The sequence below is a fragment of the Lepus europaeus genome, chromosome 2 (assembly GCF_033115175.1).
Source record: "Lepus europaeus isolate LE1 chromosome 2, mLepTim1.pri, whole genome shotgun sequence".
In the NCBI taxonomy this organism is placed as follows: Eukaryota; Metazoa; Chordata; class Mammalia; order Lagomorpha; family Leporidae; genus Lepus; species Lepus europaeus.
This window is the reverse complement of record NC_084828.1, coordinates 90414310-90431671: the sequence shown is the minus strand read 5'-3', so window position 1 is coordinate 90431671 and position 17362 is coordinate 90414310. Positions and strand designations below refer to the sequence as shown.

The 17362-nt window shown below is 41.0% G+C and overlaps 1 protein-coding gene across 4 annotated transcripts in view; it reads left to right on the top strand.

Annotated features, from left to right (window-relative positions):
• TPRG1 (tumor protein p63 regulated 1) overlaps positions 1–17362 on the top strand; it is a 410917-nt gene that overhangs the window by 105822 nt on the left and 287733 nt on the right. For 3 of the 4 annotated variants that reach the window (XR_009864483.1, XM_062177516.1, XM_062177510.1), the window contains exon 4: positions 15849–16025. The exons of the other annotated variant lie outside the window; for it this stretch is intronic. Coding sequence is in view for 2 of the 3 variants with exons in the window: in XM_062177516.1 (XP_062033500.1) it covers positions 15849–16025 (177 nt within the window). In the remaining variant the exon portion in view is untranslated. The remainder of the gene's footprint in view (positions 1–15848; positions 16026–17362) is intronic. 4 annotated transcript variants of the gene reach the window in all.

Genomic DNA, 17362 nt, shown 5'->3' with positions numbered 1-17362 from the left:
AGGAAGAGTCCAGAAAGTATTTTGAATGTTAGGCTAAAGAATTTGGATCACATTTTCTACTATATTCACAAATTGGATATCCATAGGCTATTTCCACGCCACTTAGATTTTTTTTTTAAGATTTTGATTTCAATGGCATTAGATAGAATAGGTGCTCCCAGTTTGCCAACACCTTGCCACTCCCCATTGCCTTTACCTAGTGCTTCCTCATTCCCTGGATGCAGTGATGCAAAGCAGCCCTTCTTACCCACTCAAGAGAAAAAACTGTGCGCATTTCTTCCAACTACGAGTTCAGTGACTTCACATTGGTATCTTTTTAAATGAGTGACCTCTTTATTTATTTGAAAGACAGGTTCAGGTTCTATTTGCCTCTCAATCAGAAAACTTAATTGTAGCTTAGACAGCACCTTTCTTAGCTCCTCTAATAATGACTCTGTCCTTTGTTCTAGACCCTGTCTAGCACACTTGGGCCTCAGTCCTTTGTAATCATAACCTCTACTCTACCACCAATGGCTCTACTCCCAACCTGTGTGTACTGATGGTCCTCTTCCCCACTTAATGCTGTATAATTGTTCAAACCTGGTAAATGCCACTCTTAGGATCATTGGTTACTATCCTCACTCTCTTTTATGACCTTGTCTAAATATGAGCAGAGTCGGCAAACTTGGAAGGCTTCCATAGCCTTGGCAACTCATGACGACAGCCTAGGGTGGTTACTGGTGCCATAAACTAGAGTGTCAATTTGTTGGGTCAACAACAGGAGCCACTGTGCACTTGCTCATCATGTGGAATCTCTGTCCTTAATGTACTGTACATTTTGATTTAATGCTCTAACTAGTACTCAAACAGTATGTTTCACTTTATGTTTCTATGTGGGTGCAAACTGTTGAAATCTTTATACTAAATTGATCTTCTGTATATAAAGAGAATTGAAAATGAATCTTGATGTGAATGGAAGGGGAGAAGGAGTGGGAGAGGGGAGGGTTGCGGGTGGGAGGGAAGTTATGGGAGGGGGAAGCCATTGTAATCCATAAGCTGTACACTGGAAATTAATATTCATTAAATAAAAGTTAAAAAAAGACAGACTGACACAGAGAGAGGAAGACACAGAGATTGTCCATTCACTGGTTTACTCCTCCTAAGCCATGCTGAAGGCAGAGAGTAGTAACTTCATCAAGGTTTCTCATATGGGTGGCTGGAACCCAAATACTTAGGCTATAATCCACTGCCTTCTCAGGCACATTACCAGGAGCTGGATTGAAAGAGGAAAAGGCAGGACTAGAAGCAACACTCTAAAAAAGGATGTGGGTGTTTCAAGAGAGAGCTTAACCCACCATACCACATGCCCATTTGTCTCCTTGGTGTCTTTTTTTTTTAAAAATTTGTATTTATTTATTTGAAAGGCATAGTTACAGAGAGAGAGAGAGAGAGAGAGTAAGAGAGAGAGAGAAAGAAAGAAATCTTCCATACAGTGGTTCACTCCCAAAATGGACGCAATGGCTGGGGCTGAGCCAGGTTGAACTGAAGCCAGGAACATGGAACTTCATTTGGGTCTCCACATGGGTGGCAGAGGAACAAGTACTTGTGCCATCTTGTGCTGCTTTCTCAGTGCATTAGTAGAGAGCTGGATCAGAAGTGGAGCAGCTGAGACTTGAACTGGCACCATAAGGGATGCTGGAGTTGCAGGCAGTGGCTTAAACCACTGTGCACAACACCAATTTCTCTGCTTGGTTTCTCGAAATCAGTTAGAATAGTCATTTATACTAATAAAATAAAATCATGGCCTCATTATCATAATTATTATTTTAGAACTTCTTTAGTAGTTAGAGCATGCCATTGTCTTGATGTTTCCTTCATAACCTTTGTGGGCATTTCTGTATTAAGTTACTGAAAGATATCAAATAAGGTATTGATGTTATTAGAAAGGCATTAAGCTCCAGAAATAAGTACCTCTGATAATTTAAATCTAACCTTGGTTATTCAAGTGCCTATCAGTGTATGTTTCATTACAGGGAGCAAATAAGACCCCAGTCTTCATATTGAGGTTATCAACACTGTTACGGCACCACAGTCATTATATAAACAACCATTATAACCTCTTAGGAATAAACATGCTTCTTAATTCACAAACAGTCCATTGTCCCCAGTCTGTGAAGTCCTGTTGTAGGAATGGTGGGGTGGGCTTAGGAAGAGTATATTATGTGAAGGGGAGGAAGTTACTGTGTGTTCAGTAGACAAGAGTTGCAGTCCAAGAGTTGCCATGGTTTCTGAAGTGCTGTGCTACGTGAATTAATAAAAGTGTAGAATTCCGAATGAAGAAAATCTTCAGGGACAGGAGTGATAATGATAAAAGAATCAGTCTTGGGAAGGGTATTGTGGCACAGTAGGTTAATCTGCCACTTGGGCCATCTGCATCCCGTATCAGAGTGCTGGTTTGAGTCCTGGCTGCTTTGCTTCCAATCCAACTCTCTGGTAACCCTCCTGGGAAACAGCAGATGATGGCTCAAGTATTTTTATTCCTACCACCTACATGGGAGACCCCAATGAGCTCCTGACTCCTGGCTTCAGCCTGGTCCACCAATGGCACTTTTGAGCATTTCAGAGTAAACCAGCAGATGGAATGTCTTTCTCTGTCTCTTTCCTTCTCTCCCTGTCACTCTGCCTCTCAAACAAGTAAACAAAGAAATCTTGCCAAAAAAGAATCAGTCTACCATGAAGATGCAGCAATCATAGATGTGCATACACAAAACAAAAGAGATGCAAAATACAGATCTTAAAAAGTTGTAAAACTGGGCCTGTGCTATGGTGTGGTAGATAGCATTGGTAGGTAGCATGGTTGATGGCACCTGTGGTGCCAGCATCACCTATGGAAGCTGGTTGGAGTCCCAGCTGCTCCACTTCAATCAAGCTCCCTGCTAATGTCCTGGGAAAGGACATGGGAGACCTGAAAGAATCTCTTGGCTTCTGGCTTCAGATCAGCCTAGCTCTGGCCATTGTGGCCATTTAGAAAGTGAATCTACAGATGGAAGACCTCTCTCTCTGTTTCTCCCTCTCTCTGTAACTCTGCCTCTCACATAAATAAATAAGTCTTTAAAAATAGTTGTACAACTGAATGAAGAGGTAGACAAATCCATAATTATAGTTGTAGACTTCAAGACCATTTTCAATAATTGATAAAACAACTAGACAGAAAATCAAGAACTCAACAATACCATCAAGGAATTGGACCTAATAGATATTTGTAGAACACTCCACTCAGTAATAGCAGAACACACATTCTTTCAAAACACTAGCATTAAATATGCTAAGTTATATCATATTGTGAGCTCAAAACAAAAAATTGAATAAATTTAAAAGATTTAAAATCATGCAGAATATGTTCTTTGACTGCAATGGAATTAAACTAGAAATCAGTAAGAAAAAAAGTGACAGGAAAATATTTAAATACTCAGAAACTAAATAACATATTTCTAAACAATGAGGGAATGAAAAAGGGGAGTCTCAAAGACAATACAAAGTCCATTGAACTGACTGAAATGAAAAATAAAAATGAAAAATTTAAAAATGTGTGCAGCTAAATTTGTGCTCAAAGGAAAACTTAGCACACTAAAGAAAAAGTGCCTGCATTAATTGAGGAAATCTCAAATCAATAACCTAAACTCTTACTTCAAGAAATCAGAAAAGGAGAAAAAAAATCCAAAACAAGCAGAAAAAAATAATGTAGATCAGAGTAGAAATCAATTAAAAACAATATAAGAAATTAATAAAGAGTGATCCTCTGTGGAAAAAAATCAATGAAATTGGCAAACCTCTAGCAGGATTGATGAAGAAAAAAAGAGAGGAGACATAAACTACCAATGTCAGAAATGATACAAGGGTACCACGACAGACCCTACAGACATCCATGAGATTCCAAGGAATTGCAGTTAAAACTCAACTCATGTAAATTTGACAACTTAATGAAACAGACCAATGTGCCAAAACACACAAACTGCCATAGCTCATTCCACATGAACTTAAAAAATTGAATAACCCTTTACAAATTAGAAGATTGCATTGGCAATTAAAAAGTTCCCTCGGGCCAGCATTGTAGCATAGTGGGTAAATCCTGCAGTGCTGGCATCCCATATGAGTGCCGGTTCAAGTCCCTGCTGCTCTACTTCCCATCCAGCTCTCTGCTGTGGCCTGGGAAAGCAGTAGAAGATGGCCCAAGTCCTTGGACCCCTGCACCCACGTGGGAGACCAGGAAGAAGCTCCTCCTGGCTCCTGGCTTCAGATCGGCACAGCGCCAGCTGTTTCGGCCATCTGGGGAGTGAACCAGTGGATGGAAGACCTCTCTCTCTCTCTCTCTCTCTCTCTCTCTCTCTCTCTCTCTCTCCCTGCCTCTCTGTAACTCTGACTTTCAAATAAAATAAATAAATCGTTTCAAATAAAATAAATAAATCGTTAAAAAAAAAGTTCCCTCAAAAGAAATTATTCTGGAGACTTCTATGAAATGTTTACTGACATTGAGGTCCATTTACATAATCTTTTCTGGAAAAAAGAGAAGAAAACATTTTCTGACTTGTTTCTGAAGTCAATATAACCTGATACCCAAACCAGATAAAGACAGTACAAAAATATAGACCAATATCCCTCATGAATTTAGATATAAAAATTCTGAAAATAATAGTAAATAGAATCAAGTAGCATATAAAAAGAATATTTACAGCATAGACAAATCATTTTATTCCAAGGATACAAGGCTGATTCATTATTGCAAAAATAAATCAATATAATCTACCATATTAACAGAAGAAAATCAAATGATTATGTCAATAGATACTGAAGAGGCACTTGAAAAATTCAACATGACTTCATTATTTAAAAGTTCTTAGAGGAATAATTGAGGGAAACTCCTCTATCTGATAAAGAACAAAGCCTAAAGGAAACATCATACTATTGGAGAAAGACTAATGCTAAGATTGGGAAAAAAAAAAAAAAAAAAAAGGAGTTACAGAGAGAGAGGGAAGGAGAGAGGGGCAGGGAGAAAGGGTGGAAAGAGAGAACTTATATCTACTGGTTCACTCCCCAAAAGGCTGCAATGGTGAGAGCTAAGCTGCTCCAAAGCCAGGAGCCAGAAGCTTCTTCCAGGTATTCCACATGGGTACAGGTGCCCACGGACTTGGGCTATCCTCTGCTGCTTTCCCAGGTGCATTAGCAGGGAGCTGAACTGGAAGTGGAGCAGCAGGAACTGAACCGGCACCCATATGGGACGGTAGCACTGCAGGCAGCAGCTTTATTTGCTATGCCACAGAACCAGCCCCAGGATGTTCATTCTTACTACTGCTATTCAATATAGTATTGGATGTTCTAGCCAGCAAAAGGAAAGAAAAGGAAATAAAAAAGCACACACACAACACATACATACTCACACATATATACACTTGCACACATATATATACATATGTGTGTGTGTATATATACAGTGTGTATATATAAGAAAAAAGACTGGTTTGTATGTGGCATGATAATCTAAGCTGAAAATTACAATGAAACAAGACAAAACAAAAATCATAAAACAAACTCCTATAATTAATAAGAGTTTAATGAGATTTCAGGCCATAAGAACAATGTAAATTAACATATGGTATTTGTATAGAATAGCAACGAAGAAGTGAAAATCAAAATGAAAAATTCAATAACATAATCTCTCTCTCTCCCTCCCTCTCACTCCCCGTCTCTCTCTCCCCTCACACACAACCAAAAAGAAATACTTACATGTAATTTATCAAAAACATATACAGCAGTTGTATACTGAAAGCAACAAAATGCAGAGATAAAGTCATAGGAAATATAAATAAATCAATTGACATACTGGGTTCGTGGATTGGAAGACTTTGCATAGTGAATATATCAATTCTCTTAAAATCTAATAAACATGTTTAGAACAATTCCTATGGAAATCACAAGATTTTTTTCATTGGTATAGACAAATCTGTCCTAGAATTTTTATTAAAAAAAAAAAAAGAAGAAGAAATTAGAGGGCTAAAATATCCTAACAAAGTATAAAGTTCTCCCCACCGGCACTTCATATTTTCTACCATGAAACTGCAGCCATTGGCTGTAGCTGATTAGACAAAAAGAGGCTAATCTATTAGCCAGCCTGTGACTTGAAGGGGCAGCTCAAAGCAGGTGACTTGGATTAACAGAATTTCTCATGACAATCTGAACTGGGAGATACAGCGATACTCCAGCTAGCTGTGAGAGTGCATCTGAAAATTGACGGACAGCCAGGAGTAAATATACAACCTGAGGTCGCAGGCAAGGTGCAATTAAAGAGGCCTAGAACTGGCAGAAGGTGGGAGGAGCCGACCAGGCAGGAGGAAAGGGAGATGTGGAGGGAAGAAACTTGCAGAAACCACCCTGAGAGCAGCCTTTGTTCCTCGTGACTTTCCAGGTCCTGCAAAGCCCAGTTGTGTGTGGCTCTTGTTCTTAGAATTCTGTGGGATTCCTCAGAGTATTTTTGGAACATATCTCACCCTCATGGGTTTGCCTTATCTGGACTATATTTTCTGTGCCCACAGAGCCGTCACTGCCAGTGCAGAAAGCTTATAGCAGTCCCATTGCAAACTAATAAAGCGATTGAGGCGGCAAGGTGTGTGCCCGCGCTCTATCTTGTTACTCTCTTCTTCCCTCTATGCTGCCTCCTCTCAGCTGAGCCTGGTTTTCCTTCCAGCTTTCTTGGCTTCCCATCAAGTGCACCCCTTAAAGTAATTTCAGGGGAGGAGAGGGCCCCTTCTGGGGGTGAGCCTCTTGTTCGCTCCTGGAGCACTGCGGAAGATCTGGGCTGTACAGCAGCTATTCAGCAATTTTGTGAGATGGAGAGAAAGATAGGGAGTGCCCAGCCTCTTTGCTTTTGTGTAACTTCCAAAATATCCTCCAACCAATGGTGGTGCAGTGGGGAGAGCAAAATTTGCTGGTTGTGTAGCAGAAACCATTGGGAGAGCAGCCTGGTGGAATGTCAGTAGCTGGGAAGTGGATGCTGGCCTTGATGTTGTCACTACATATTGGGTCCGCGTCCCAGTAGTACTGAGTAGTATTGAGGCTTGGCTTCCTCAGCTGTCAGGAGGGAGATCATAATCAGTTAATGGGGGAAATATTCCCCAGTTGCAGAGAAGCTGTTGTTCTTCCTGCATGTGATGTGCTTCTGTTTCAATCCCCTCTGCTCTCTCCCTTGTATCGTGGCTTTCGTGGTGCTGATCGACGTCCGTGCCATCTCGTGCTTCTTGCTGGATCCCACCTGGAGGCCTGTGCAACATCTCTTTCCTGCAAATACTCTTCCCTGTGACATTCCTCTGTGTCCCTTTTTCCTGGGCTCTGCATTTAGGTGTCTTTTTCCTTTGGTCTGTGTTCCAGAAGGTGAGGAGGTGCCAGCAGAACAGGGGAGTGTTTGCTTCACCACTGTACCACTAGAGCTTGTAATGTAATGGCTCAAAAATATTTTCTGGAGTAAAGGAGATTGATTACTTCTGGCCTAGTTACCTAGTGTTGTGTATCTAAAGAAATACTTCTTTATGCCACATAGTGCGAAGTTCAATTGAGAATCAATAAAAATCAATTTGCTTTGGAGCTTCAATCCTGAATCGCTGCCCTTGTGACCATGGACTTGGGCTCATACTTGAATCAGCCATCGACTTCTCTGGTTACTGTATCTAAATGAACAGAGCTGACTGACTTCTTGATTGGCATGCTTGCTGTTTCCTATTGGGCCTTTGTTCCAACCACTCCAGGTTCTTTTTCTTCTAACGTGTCCCACAGTAGACACCGGCAAAGACAACTTTACATATAATACTCAGAGGAACTCAAACAGAGCATCCAATATAATTTAAAAATACCCAGCTGGGTCAGAAAAACAAAAAACAAGCAAACAGACATAAACAATCCTCTCTTCCTCTCTCTCCACATATAAATATATTTATAATTAATAGCATATAATAAATATATAAATACATTTATGATTAATGACTACTCAATTTTTTTAGGAAGTTGAAACAAATATTTTATATATCTGAACATTGTTGTAGCCTTGAGCTTTTTTAAGGTGAATTTGCTTCAGTCACTATTTATTTATTAACTCAATAATTGTTCTGCGGCTGGCACTGTAGTGTAGTGAGTAGAGCTGCCACTTGTGGCATGGGCATCCCATATAGGAGCCAGTTAAGTCCTGCTGCTACAATTCCAATCCAGCTCCCTGCTAATGTGCCTGGCAAAAGCAGTAAAGAATGGTTCAAGTGCTTGGGTCTCTGCACCCTCCTGGGAGACTCAGAAAAAGTTCTTGGTTTCAAATTAGCCCAACTCTGCCCTTTGCAGCCATTTGGAGAGTGAACCAGCAGATGGAAGACCTCTCTGTCTCTCCCTTTTTCTCTGTAACTCTGCCTTTTAAATAAATAAATAAATATTTAGAAAAAAACATCAATAAGTGTTCCAAAAGCACTTAAAGGATTTAGAAGAGTCATCTTCATCATTATATTACTTTTCTTAAATATTTATTTTATTTATTTGAGAGGTAGAATGACAGAGAGGGAGAGAGAGACAGAGAGAGACAGAGAGGGAGATCTTTCATTCACTAGTTCATTTCCCAGATGGCCACAAAGATCTGAGCTGGGCCAGTCTAAAGCCAGAAGCCAAGACCTCCATCCAGGTCTCCCCACATGGGTTGCAGAGACCCAAGTACTTGATCCATCTTCTGCTGCTTTCTCAGGTACATTAGCAGGAAACTAGATTAGACGCAGAGCAACTAGGACTCAAACCAGCCCTCAGATATGGAAGACTTAGTCTGTTGTGCCATGATGCTGGTCCCCATAGTCAAAATTGAATATTTTATGTGTGCTTTGTGCTGCATGAAGTTCTCTATGTAAAATATTTCTTGTCCTTACAACAGCCCTCTGAAGAATATATAATTATTACCTTTATTTGGGAGATGTGGAAACTGAATCTTAGAAAAATTAATCAATTTTTCTGCTATCTTAGAGATAGGAAGTGGGAGAGCTGCATTTCCAACCCCAGGTCTGTGAGATAGAGAGCCAATTGCTTCTCAAGAATCTAACACTTGAAATATGAGATGAAGATCAAGATGGAATATTGGTGATAGCACACTTTTTTTTTTGTTTTGTTTTATTTTTGCAGTCACTGCCTAGGTTTGGGCTTAGGTCAGCTGGATGCTCACCTGGTGGAGTTTTGTCTGAAGTTATCCTCCAGCTACAAATATGAAAAGCTAGGTTGCTATATTTTATGTACCAAGACTTGAGAGGTTTTAATTGAGCAAAATAAGCACAAAACATAGATTAACAGCAGCAAAGAAACGTGTCTTACTCTTAAGAATGCTCTTAAGAATCTTGACAAAACTGTTGGTCAAGTGCGATTGTTCTCAGGGAAGAAGCATGAAAAAAGAAATTGATGGGGCAGGCCTAGTAGCACAGTGGGTTAAGCCACTGCCTGTGATACCAGCATTCCATATCAGAGCATTGATTCAAGTCTTGGATGCTCTGCTTCTGACCCAGCTCCTGCTAATGTGCCTGGAAAAACAGCAGAAGATGGCCCAACCACTTGTGCCCCTGTCACCCATGAGGGAGACCAGGATGGAATTCCTGGCTGTTGGCTTTAATCTGGCTCAGCCCTGGCTGTTGCAGCCACTTGGAGACTGAACCAGCAGATTGATAATTTCTCTCTGTGTCTTCCTCTTTGTGACTGCCTTTCAAATTAAAAAAAAAAATAAAAACAAAACAAAAAACCTTAGAATCTGATGTGCTCTTAAAAAAAGAAAGAAAGAAAGAAAGAAATTGGCATTCACAGAAGAGTTTCTCTGCCGCAGGCCAGGTTACATGATGCTCTTTGATCTTAGGACCATGCCTGGGGCACCTGCAGTGCCGGCATCCCATATGGGCATTGATTCAAGTCCTGACTGCTCCTTTTCCGATCCAACTCTCTGCTATGGCCTGGGAAAGCAGTGGAAGATGGCCCAAATCCTTGGGCCTCTGTACCCACGTGGGAGACCCGGAAGAAGCTCCAGGCTCCTGGCTTCAGATCTGCTCAGCTCCAGCCATTGTGGCCATTTGGGGAGTAAACCAGTGGATGGAAGACCTCTCTCTCTTCCTCTCACTATCTGTAACTCTACCTCTCAAATAAATAAATAAAATCTTAAAAAAAAAAAAAAAAAACCCGGAGAGATTTATTCCTGAAGTTTCTAGAACTTGCAATAAAGTAAGGGTAGTCAGGATTAGTTCTTTTGATTCACAAATGTTCCAGTGTTACCCCAAATTCCTCAGGTCCAACCTCAAAGAGGGCCTCCTCTGGTGGTCCAAAGCTACTAGGTAGGGCTCACATTCCTAGAACAGCTCCTGAAAAGGCCTTGGTTCTTCAACCCTTGGTCCTGCATCTGAATACCTTTTAAAGGCTAAAGATGCCTGGATTCCATCTCAGCTCCCTGGAATTAGAATTTCAGGGAGGGCTATCTTACTCTTAAAAGGTGATTTCATTATTATAATTTTCATTTATAAATTACACAAACACATCTCATCTACCAAGTTATTCTGCACGTTTTTGTATGTTTGCACATGCTATACCTTCTCTATAAAATAATTATTCTATAGAATAATGATTCTGCATCAAGCTATCCAATCCTGCTCATCCTTTCAAACCCTCTTCAAACACCTTTCACTCAGAGCCTTGCCTGACTTCTCAGGTGAGTTTAGATGACTTTCAGTGGAGCAAAATCACTAATTACAAACGTGGACTCTGGAGACAGACTCCCTTTGTTTGAATTCCAGTTCCATAACTTCTGGTTGAATGACTTCGGGTAAGCAGGAATGAAAGTGTTGAAAACCTTCTTCTTCAAAGGCATCAAATAGGTTCCTGGGGGCTCTTTGGCTCTTTTTCTTTATTGTTCTGCACTCTGCACTGGGGCCTCATCCCACCTTTGGGGCCTGCATTCCTCTTCCCTATGCGTTTCTCCTCACATCTTAGTGAACTGTATGCTACTTAAGAGTTGAAAGATCCACTTAGTCTGCCTGCTAAGTGCACAGAGCTTGGTACCTGGCTGGGTGTGTAAGATAGTGGGGGATTGGGGGGGGGGGGGGGAAGACAGTGAGAGGGAGGGAAGGAGAGAGAGAAATGAACCCAGAGGAGACCTGCGATGATGGAAGTTTTGTGGACATAGAGCTTTAATTAGAATACTGCATTTGTTTTGAAAGTCCTCTATTTTTCAGAAACTGGAGAGGCCCAGGACAAGAGTAACCAAATGACTGAGCAAAATGTTTGCGGATTATTTAGCTAAAAGTTTTAGAAGGCTCCACTTAACTCGGGATGAGGGAAATTGCTTTGCTTTAATGCTATGCATTTTTCATGTTTGTGTTTGAAGAGAAAACTCAAGCTGGATTCTCTGCAGGGCTTAGAACCCAGTGGGTGATCAGGGACTATATGCAATAAATGATTCAGTGTTTGCCTCTTGGGTGCTGATTTCTGGCTAAGATATTGCCTTCTTCTTCAAGGGCTGGGCTATACTAAGAGGTTTGGGGGGTACAATAAAATTGATGAACATATCAAAGATAGTCTCTATTTAATATCAGGAAAGATGCTCCCATAGAGGGGGGAAGTATTAGAATATGAATAACTTTAGAAGAAAATTATTCTTGGAAGAAAATCATTTCCAACCTGCAAGTAGATTTTGACACAGGATTATAAGAGCAGCTGACAATATTGTTGGGCATGGAGTTATGGTGACTGGAACAACCTCTCTAATGATTTGAGCAGCAGCTGGAGCTCCTGGAAACTTGCAGTGGCTTCAGCCTGTCATTGCTGGTTCGCTGTTGCCCTCTGCTGGTGAAACTGTTGTCATCCAAGGAAGCTGCCTGCTTACCTGGGGCGATCTGGGCTTGTTCCTCAAGTAAGGAAGCAATGCTGGGGCTGAGAGAAGCACCAACACAGAGGAGACAAGTGGGGGATACTCCGCAGGAGGAGCCAGACTCTCTCAACCAAGAGCATTGCTATTGTGGTCTCTTCTTTATTCCGTGCCCTGCCCATTGGAGATCCAGATATGAGTAAGGCACTGTCTGTAGCAGAGGGGCTCCTACTCTGTGTGGGGAAGGATGTGGGGGAACAAGTACAAAAATCCCTATCTTATATAGAACAATGGGAATAGGGCCACTTCTGAAGTCTTTAAAGGAAGGAGACATGACATCCCCTTGGAAGGAAAGGTGAGGCTCTGTGGAATACACAGTGGTTAACCTGGGAACTTGAAGGATGAGTGAGATTTTTCATTTAAAAATATTTCTTATCATAAATGTAGAATGTGCTCATTATAAAATAAACTCTGGCAAATAAAGTCATGGAAAGACACAAAAGACCCTTGAAATCTTAACACTCAGAAATCAGTGTTGACATTTTGATGGGTGCATTCTGTTGTTACTAAGTTGGAAGCAATACTATATGCAACATTGTGTATTCTGCTACTTCTTACCGTGATATGACATGGGCATTTCGCTCAATGTTACTGATCATTATTTTTTGAAAATGTGCTATTTTATAGAGAGCATTTCCAGGGGGTAAACCTGAGGGTTAGATTCCTCAAACAGCATGAGCCTAGGCATATAAAGTTGTACAGAGAAGAGATGGTTCATTCTTTACTAATTCAATTGAGAAATATTTTTTGAATAGCAATGAACTTGACAATACATGCCAAGACTTAATTCTTTCTTTGTAGAATTGACAATATAGGAGAGATGATAGGCATGAAATCTCTCTCTCTCAAATATACATGTGTATGCATATATATTCATAGAAATGGGTATGAAAATGAAGGAGACATTGTGGGACTATGAAAAGTGAACACGAGAAAGAAGAAAAGTAGTTCCAGAGACCTGGGAAGGTGCTGGTGGAAGGGAAAATGCATCTCAGGTCTATAGGAATGAAGTAGTTGAGGAAGATCAGGAAGAACATCGCAGCAGGAGCAGCAGCATGTGCAAAGGCCCTCATGTGGCTGTAACAGAAACTGAAAGAAGAGCGAGGGGGACGGGATGGGGAGATTTTTCCTGTGATGAGGTTGAAGAAGTAAGTAGGATCTCGACCTACAGAGCCTCTCAGTTCAGGCTTTTTGCCATTTACATAACAGCTATGGGGAGTGTTTTAATCGGAGTGTGGAGATGAAGATGATGTTTATGTCCTCAGAAGAAACTTCACACTGCAGTAGGGTGAAGTTGGGAGGGAGCAAGAGCAGATGTGGGTGAACAAGGTGGAGGTGGCTGGTAGCCAAAGTCCGAGAGGGTAATTTTAATTGTCCAGGCAGAAGACAGGGGAAGACAGGGTTAGGATAGTAACAGTGGAAATAGAGAGAAGCAGGTGGTTTTGAGAGACTTTTAGGAAATAAAATCTCTAGATCTTGGAATGTAAGAGAGGAAATGTAATGAAGCCAGGATGATGTCCAGCTGGCCTAATTCTTTGTAAAGAGGGTTCTTCCTCAAGAGAGGGAGCACCATGAAGATAATGTTTAGAAGGGGAAGTGAAGTTTTGTTTCAGGGAGGAAGTTTGCTAGAGAAAGCAATTGCAGGAGTGGTCTGTGCCATCACTGTGGCTCCCTCCAGGAGGTGAGTTTTATCAGATTGACACATCATGCTGAGGGTCCTCATCTGGGTAGTGGGAGGAAACTAACACCGTGCATGGATTTGTTGGCTCCACATTTGTTGCAGTTCCCTGCACTACTGCTTGCTCTATGTGAAACACTGGCCATTTCATCATTCAGTTCTGTGGACCTTAGTTTCCCTGTCTTTAAACTGAGGGTGATGTTTAATTCAAAGCATTACTGTAAGGATTCATTGAGAGCATTGATATTCAAGGACTTTGTAAACCTCCAGGCACTGTACAAACATACTATATTATTATTATTGCTACTTCCATGTTTCTTATTATTATTACCACCCAAACTTCAATGGTATTAACATCAGGAATATGTAATTCAATGTTTTCTCCAAGAGTTCTTTGGGAGAAAATGGTGTGATTGAAATCTAAATAAATAAATATACCACCCAGGAGCTAGAGATGGTGGCCCCAAACTATTTATAGGCCTATGTTTACTTGAATTCAGACATTCCTGACTTGTAAATTATGCAGAGTCTGTGTCACAGCAGAGCACTTTGGGCTCCTAAAAAGAATTCTTTTTCCCGGAATCCTTTACCTTTTAAAATAAATCTCATTATGGAGTGCTGACATTTTCAGTAAAACCATTCGACCAAAAGCTGCAGTGTTTGTAGACTAAAAACAAGGCAGCAGCTTATAACTTACTGCGAAGTAGATGCAATCTATTTAGAGAGCTTATATAGATCTCTGATAAGACACGGCAGAGTTTCTATGTTTTCTGACTGAGACTCAATGCTGTGTGGATGGCTCAAGAACTCTTCCTCACAAGGCAATAGGAATTCAATCTCAATATGTGCAGGAGTGGATGGAAACCACAGCAGCAGATTTAAACCACATCTCTTGGACCTTTTGCTGTTTCCTTCCACTCCCTGATTATCTCTGCTATCGCGTTCCAGCAAGTGACTTTGGGTGTAACCCTCTTCAAAGAGTTGTGGAGAGATATGGAGCTAATACTATAAGACCATAAAGACTGGCATTTACCAGGGCCTCAATCAATGATCTCTTTCTTTTTTTCCTTCTCCTTTTTTGCCTCTTATTTTCTTTTTTTTTTTTTTTTGACAGGCAGAGTGGACAGTAGAGGGAGACAGAGAGAAAAGTCTTCCTTTTGCCCTTGGTTCACCCTCCAATGGCCGCCGCGGTAGGTGCGCTGCGGCCGGTGCACCGCGCTGATCCAATGGCAGGAGCCAGGTGCTTCTCCTGGTCTCCCATGGGGTGCAGGGCCCAAGCACTTGGGCCATCCTCCACTGCACTCCCTGGCCACAGCAGAGAGCTGGCCTGGAAGAGGGGCAACCAGCTTAGGATTGGTGCCCCGACCGGGACTAGAACCCGGTGTGCCGGCGCCGCAAGGCGGAGGATTAGCCTACTGAGCCGCGGCACCGGCTTTGCCTCTTATTTTCTTCTTCATCTTCTTTCTTCTTTTCATGTCTCCTTCTGTTCTTCCGAACTCCTAACTCCCAACTTTGTCTTGTGTGTCTGTATTTAAAATATTCTGAGGAGTGGCATTTTTTTGAGTCACCCAAAGTCACTCAGTATCCTGAGTCCCTACCAGCAACAGTAACAGCTAACTTACAGAGCCATGACTGAGACTCATTTCTCTTAACCCTCTCCCTGGAGTCATAGAGGTAAGGACTAGTACTGTCTTCATTTTACAGAGAAGAAACCTGAACCATGTGAAGGTTTAAAGTCCAATCTTACAGTCACTAAGTGACAGAACTGAAAGTTTCCACCCCCATTTTATCTCCAGTAAAAACAATGTGAACTTTGGAGATTAGCATAAACTAGTTTGTAGTGGTGCAGACTGAGTTAGAACAAAGAGATACATTAGGTGTCCTTGGAGGAAGATGTACTCTGAATGTTTCCTAGAGAACCAGAAAGAGGTGGAGAAGTGTGAACCAGCTGACGACCAACAGACACAGACTTGGTATTACCCCACTGTATTCCATCGTAGGAGCTCATGATGGCAAAACATTTCTCTGTCATCTTCCACCTCCCTTCTTCCTTAGTCGTGGGCCAGTCTGAGGACAGAGGAGTAGAATTAGCTGTGTCTCCACTCCTCTTTCTTTGGAGGTGATCAAACCTCATGATCTTTTGCACTAGCAAAGGTGTTTCAGTGAATGCCATTATCTTTAACTTGGAAAGCCTACACCCCTGATTTGCCTTCTCTCTGATGCTTCCTATAGGATAGACCACTGGAACAATGAGAAGGAAAGGTTGTTGCTGATCACAGACAGGACTCTCTTGATCTGTAAATATGACTTCATCATGCTCAGCTGTGTGCAGCTGCAGCGGATTCCCCTGAGTGCTGTCTATCGCATCTGCCTGGGCAAGTTTGCCTTCCCTGGGATGTCACTGGACAGGTGAGTATGATGCTTTAGACCGGGGAAGTGACAAAATGGGGTGGGACATGCAGGGAGGATGATCACAAAACTTAGTTCAGTACTGTAAGCTAGGAAAACAGACTTTTGACAGTTGAATTCATGAAACTATTGAGTTCTTACTCTATGTCAGACATCAGGGATGCAACTTTAAGTAAATTTGTACTTTCATGTGAGAACTTGATAAGTAAACAGCTAAATACAAAGATAGAAGAACCATGAAAACAGGAAAGAAATGGTCTCATCCTTATTCATGTGCCAGATAATCAGAAAATGTTCTTTGTGAAGCCCTTGAGCCAATGTTTGATGTTAGGGAGGAGCTTCCCAAAGAAAGAGAACCAAATTGTAAAGACATTCCAGGCAGAAGGAACAGTACAACCAAGGAATGAAAGGGGGGAAATTGACATGCCTTTGAGAATTGAATTATTGTGGAAAGCCCAGTGGATAGCCCTTGTAAGAGGGCTTCTTACAAGAAGTCTCTTTGAGGTTGTCCCTGGAGACTTATTGGGAGGGGGGTGTAAACTGTCATTGAGATGTTCACACTGACCAAGAAACTTGGTGAAGACTACAGAGGAGGGCAACTGAACTGAACTAGTTCCTGGTATTACATTGGAAGGAACTTCTTTTCTTAAACACGTCTGATCTAAGCCAGAAAGACAACAGTCTTTTAAGATTGAATGTGAACAACATTCATTGAAGTATGGGTTTCTTGAGGCCATGTGCTATTTTCCTTGTCCTTTAGTAACTGACATCAGGCCTGGCATAAAGTGAGATTTTTTTTAAGACACAGGGGAAAAAATGCATAACCTGAGCAAATGATTGCTTTTCCTTATTCATAGCTTACCATATTAAAAACCTACTTTTTATTTACTCTTTTCAAGAATGCAAGGAGTGATTAATTGACTTAGTTTATTAACTTTTAAAATTAGAAGATTTCCAATTAGACATGGATAGATATAGATAAGGGAGCTTCAAAAATTTCATGGAAAATTTGTTTTATGAAAAACTATGAGACGGGTTTCAAGTTTTTTTGCATCTAAATAAACTTATCTTTTAAATCTATTTTTCCACAAGTTGTTTGAAGTACTCTTGGACATTGGAAAAATATATTTAAACATTGCAAACAAAACATTTATTTTTAAGACCTCTCTTTTTTTTACCTACAACCCTATAGGTTGTACAATCCCTACAGGTGATAACAATTTCTTAAGTATTTTTTAAAGAAATAATACATAAATATGAAAGAATAAAAATGTTTCTGATTGAAAAAGAGTTTCTGACTATGTATATTTACTGTATACTTATGCATGTAAGTATAC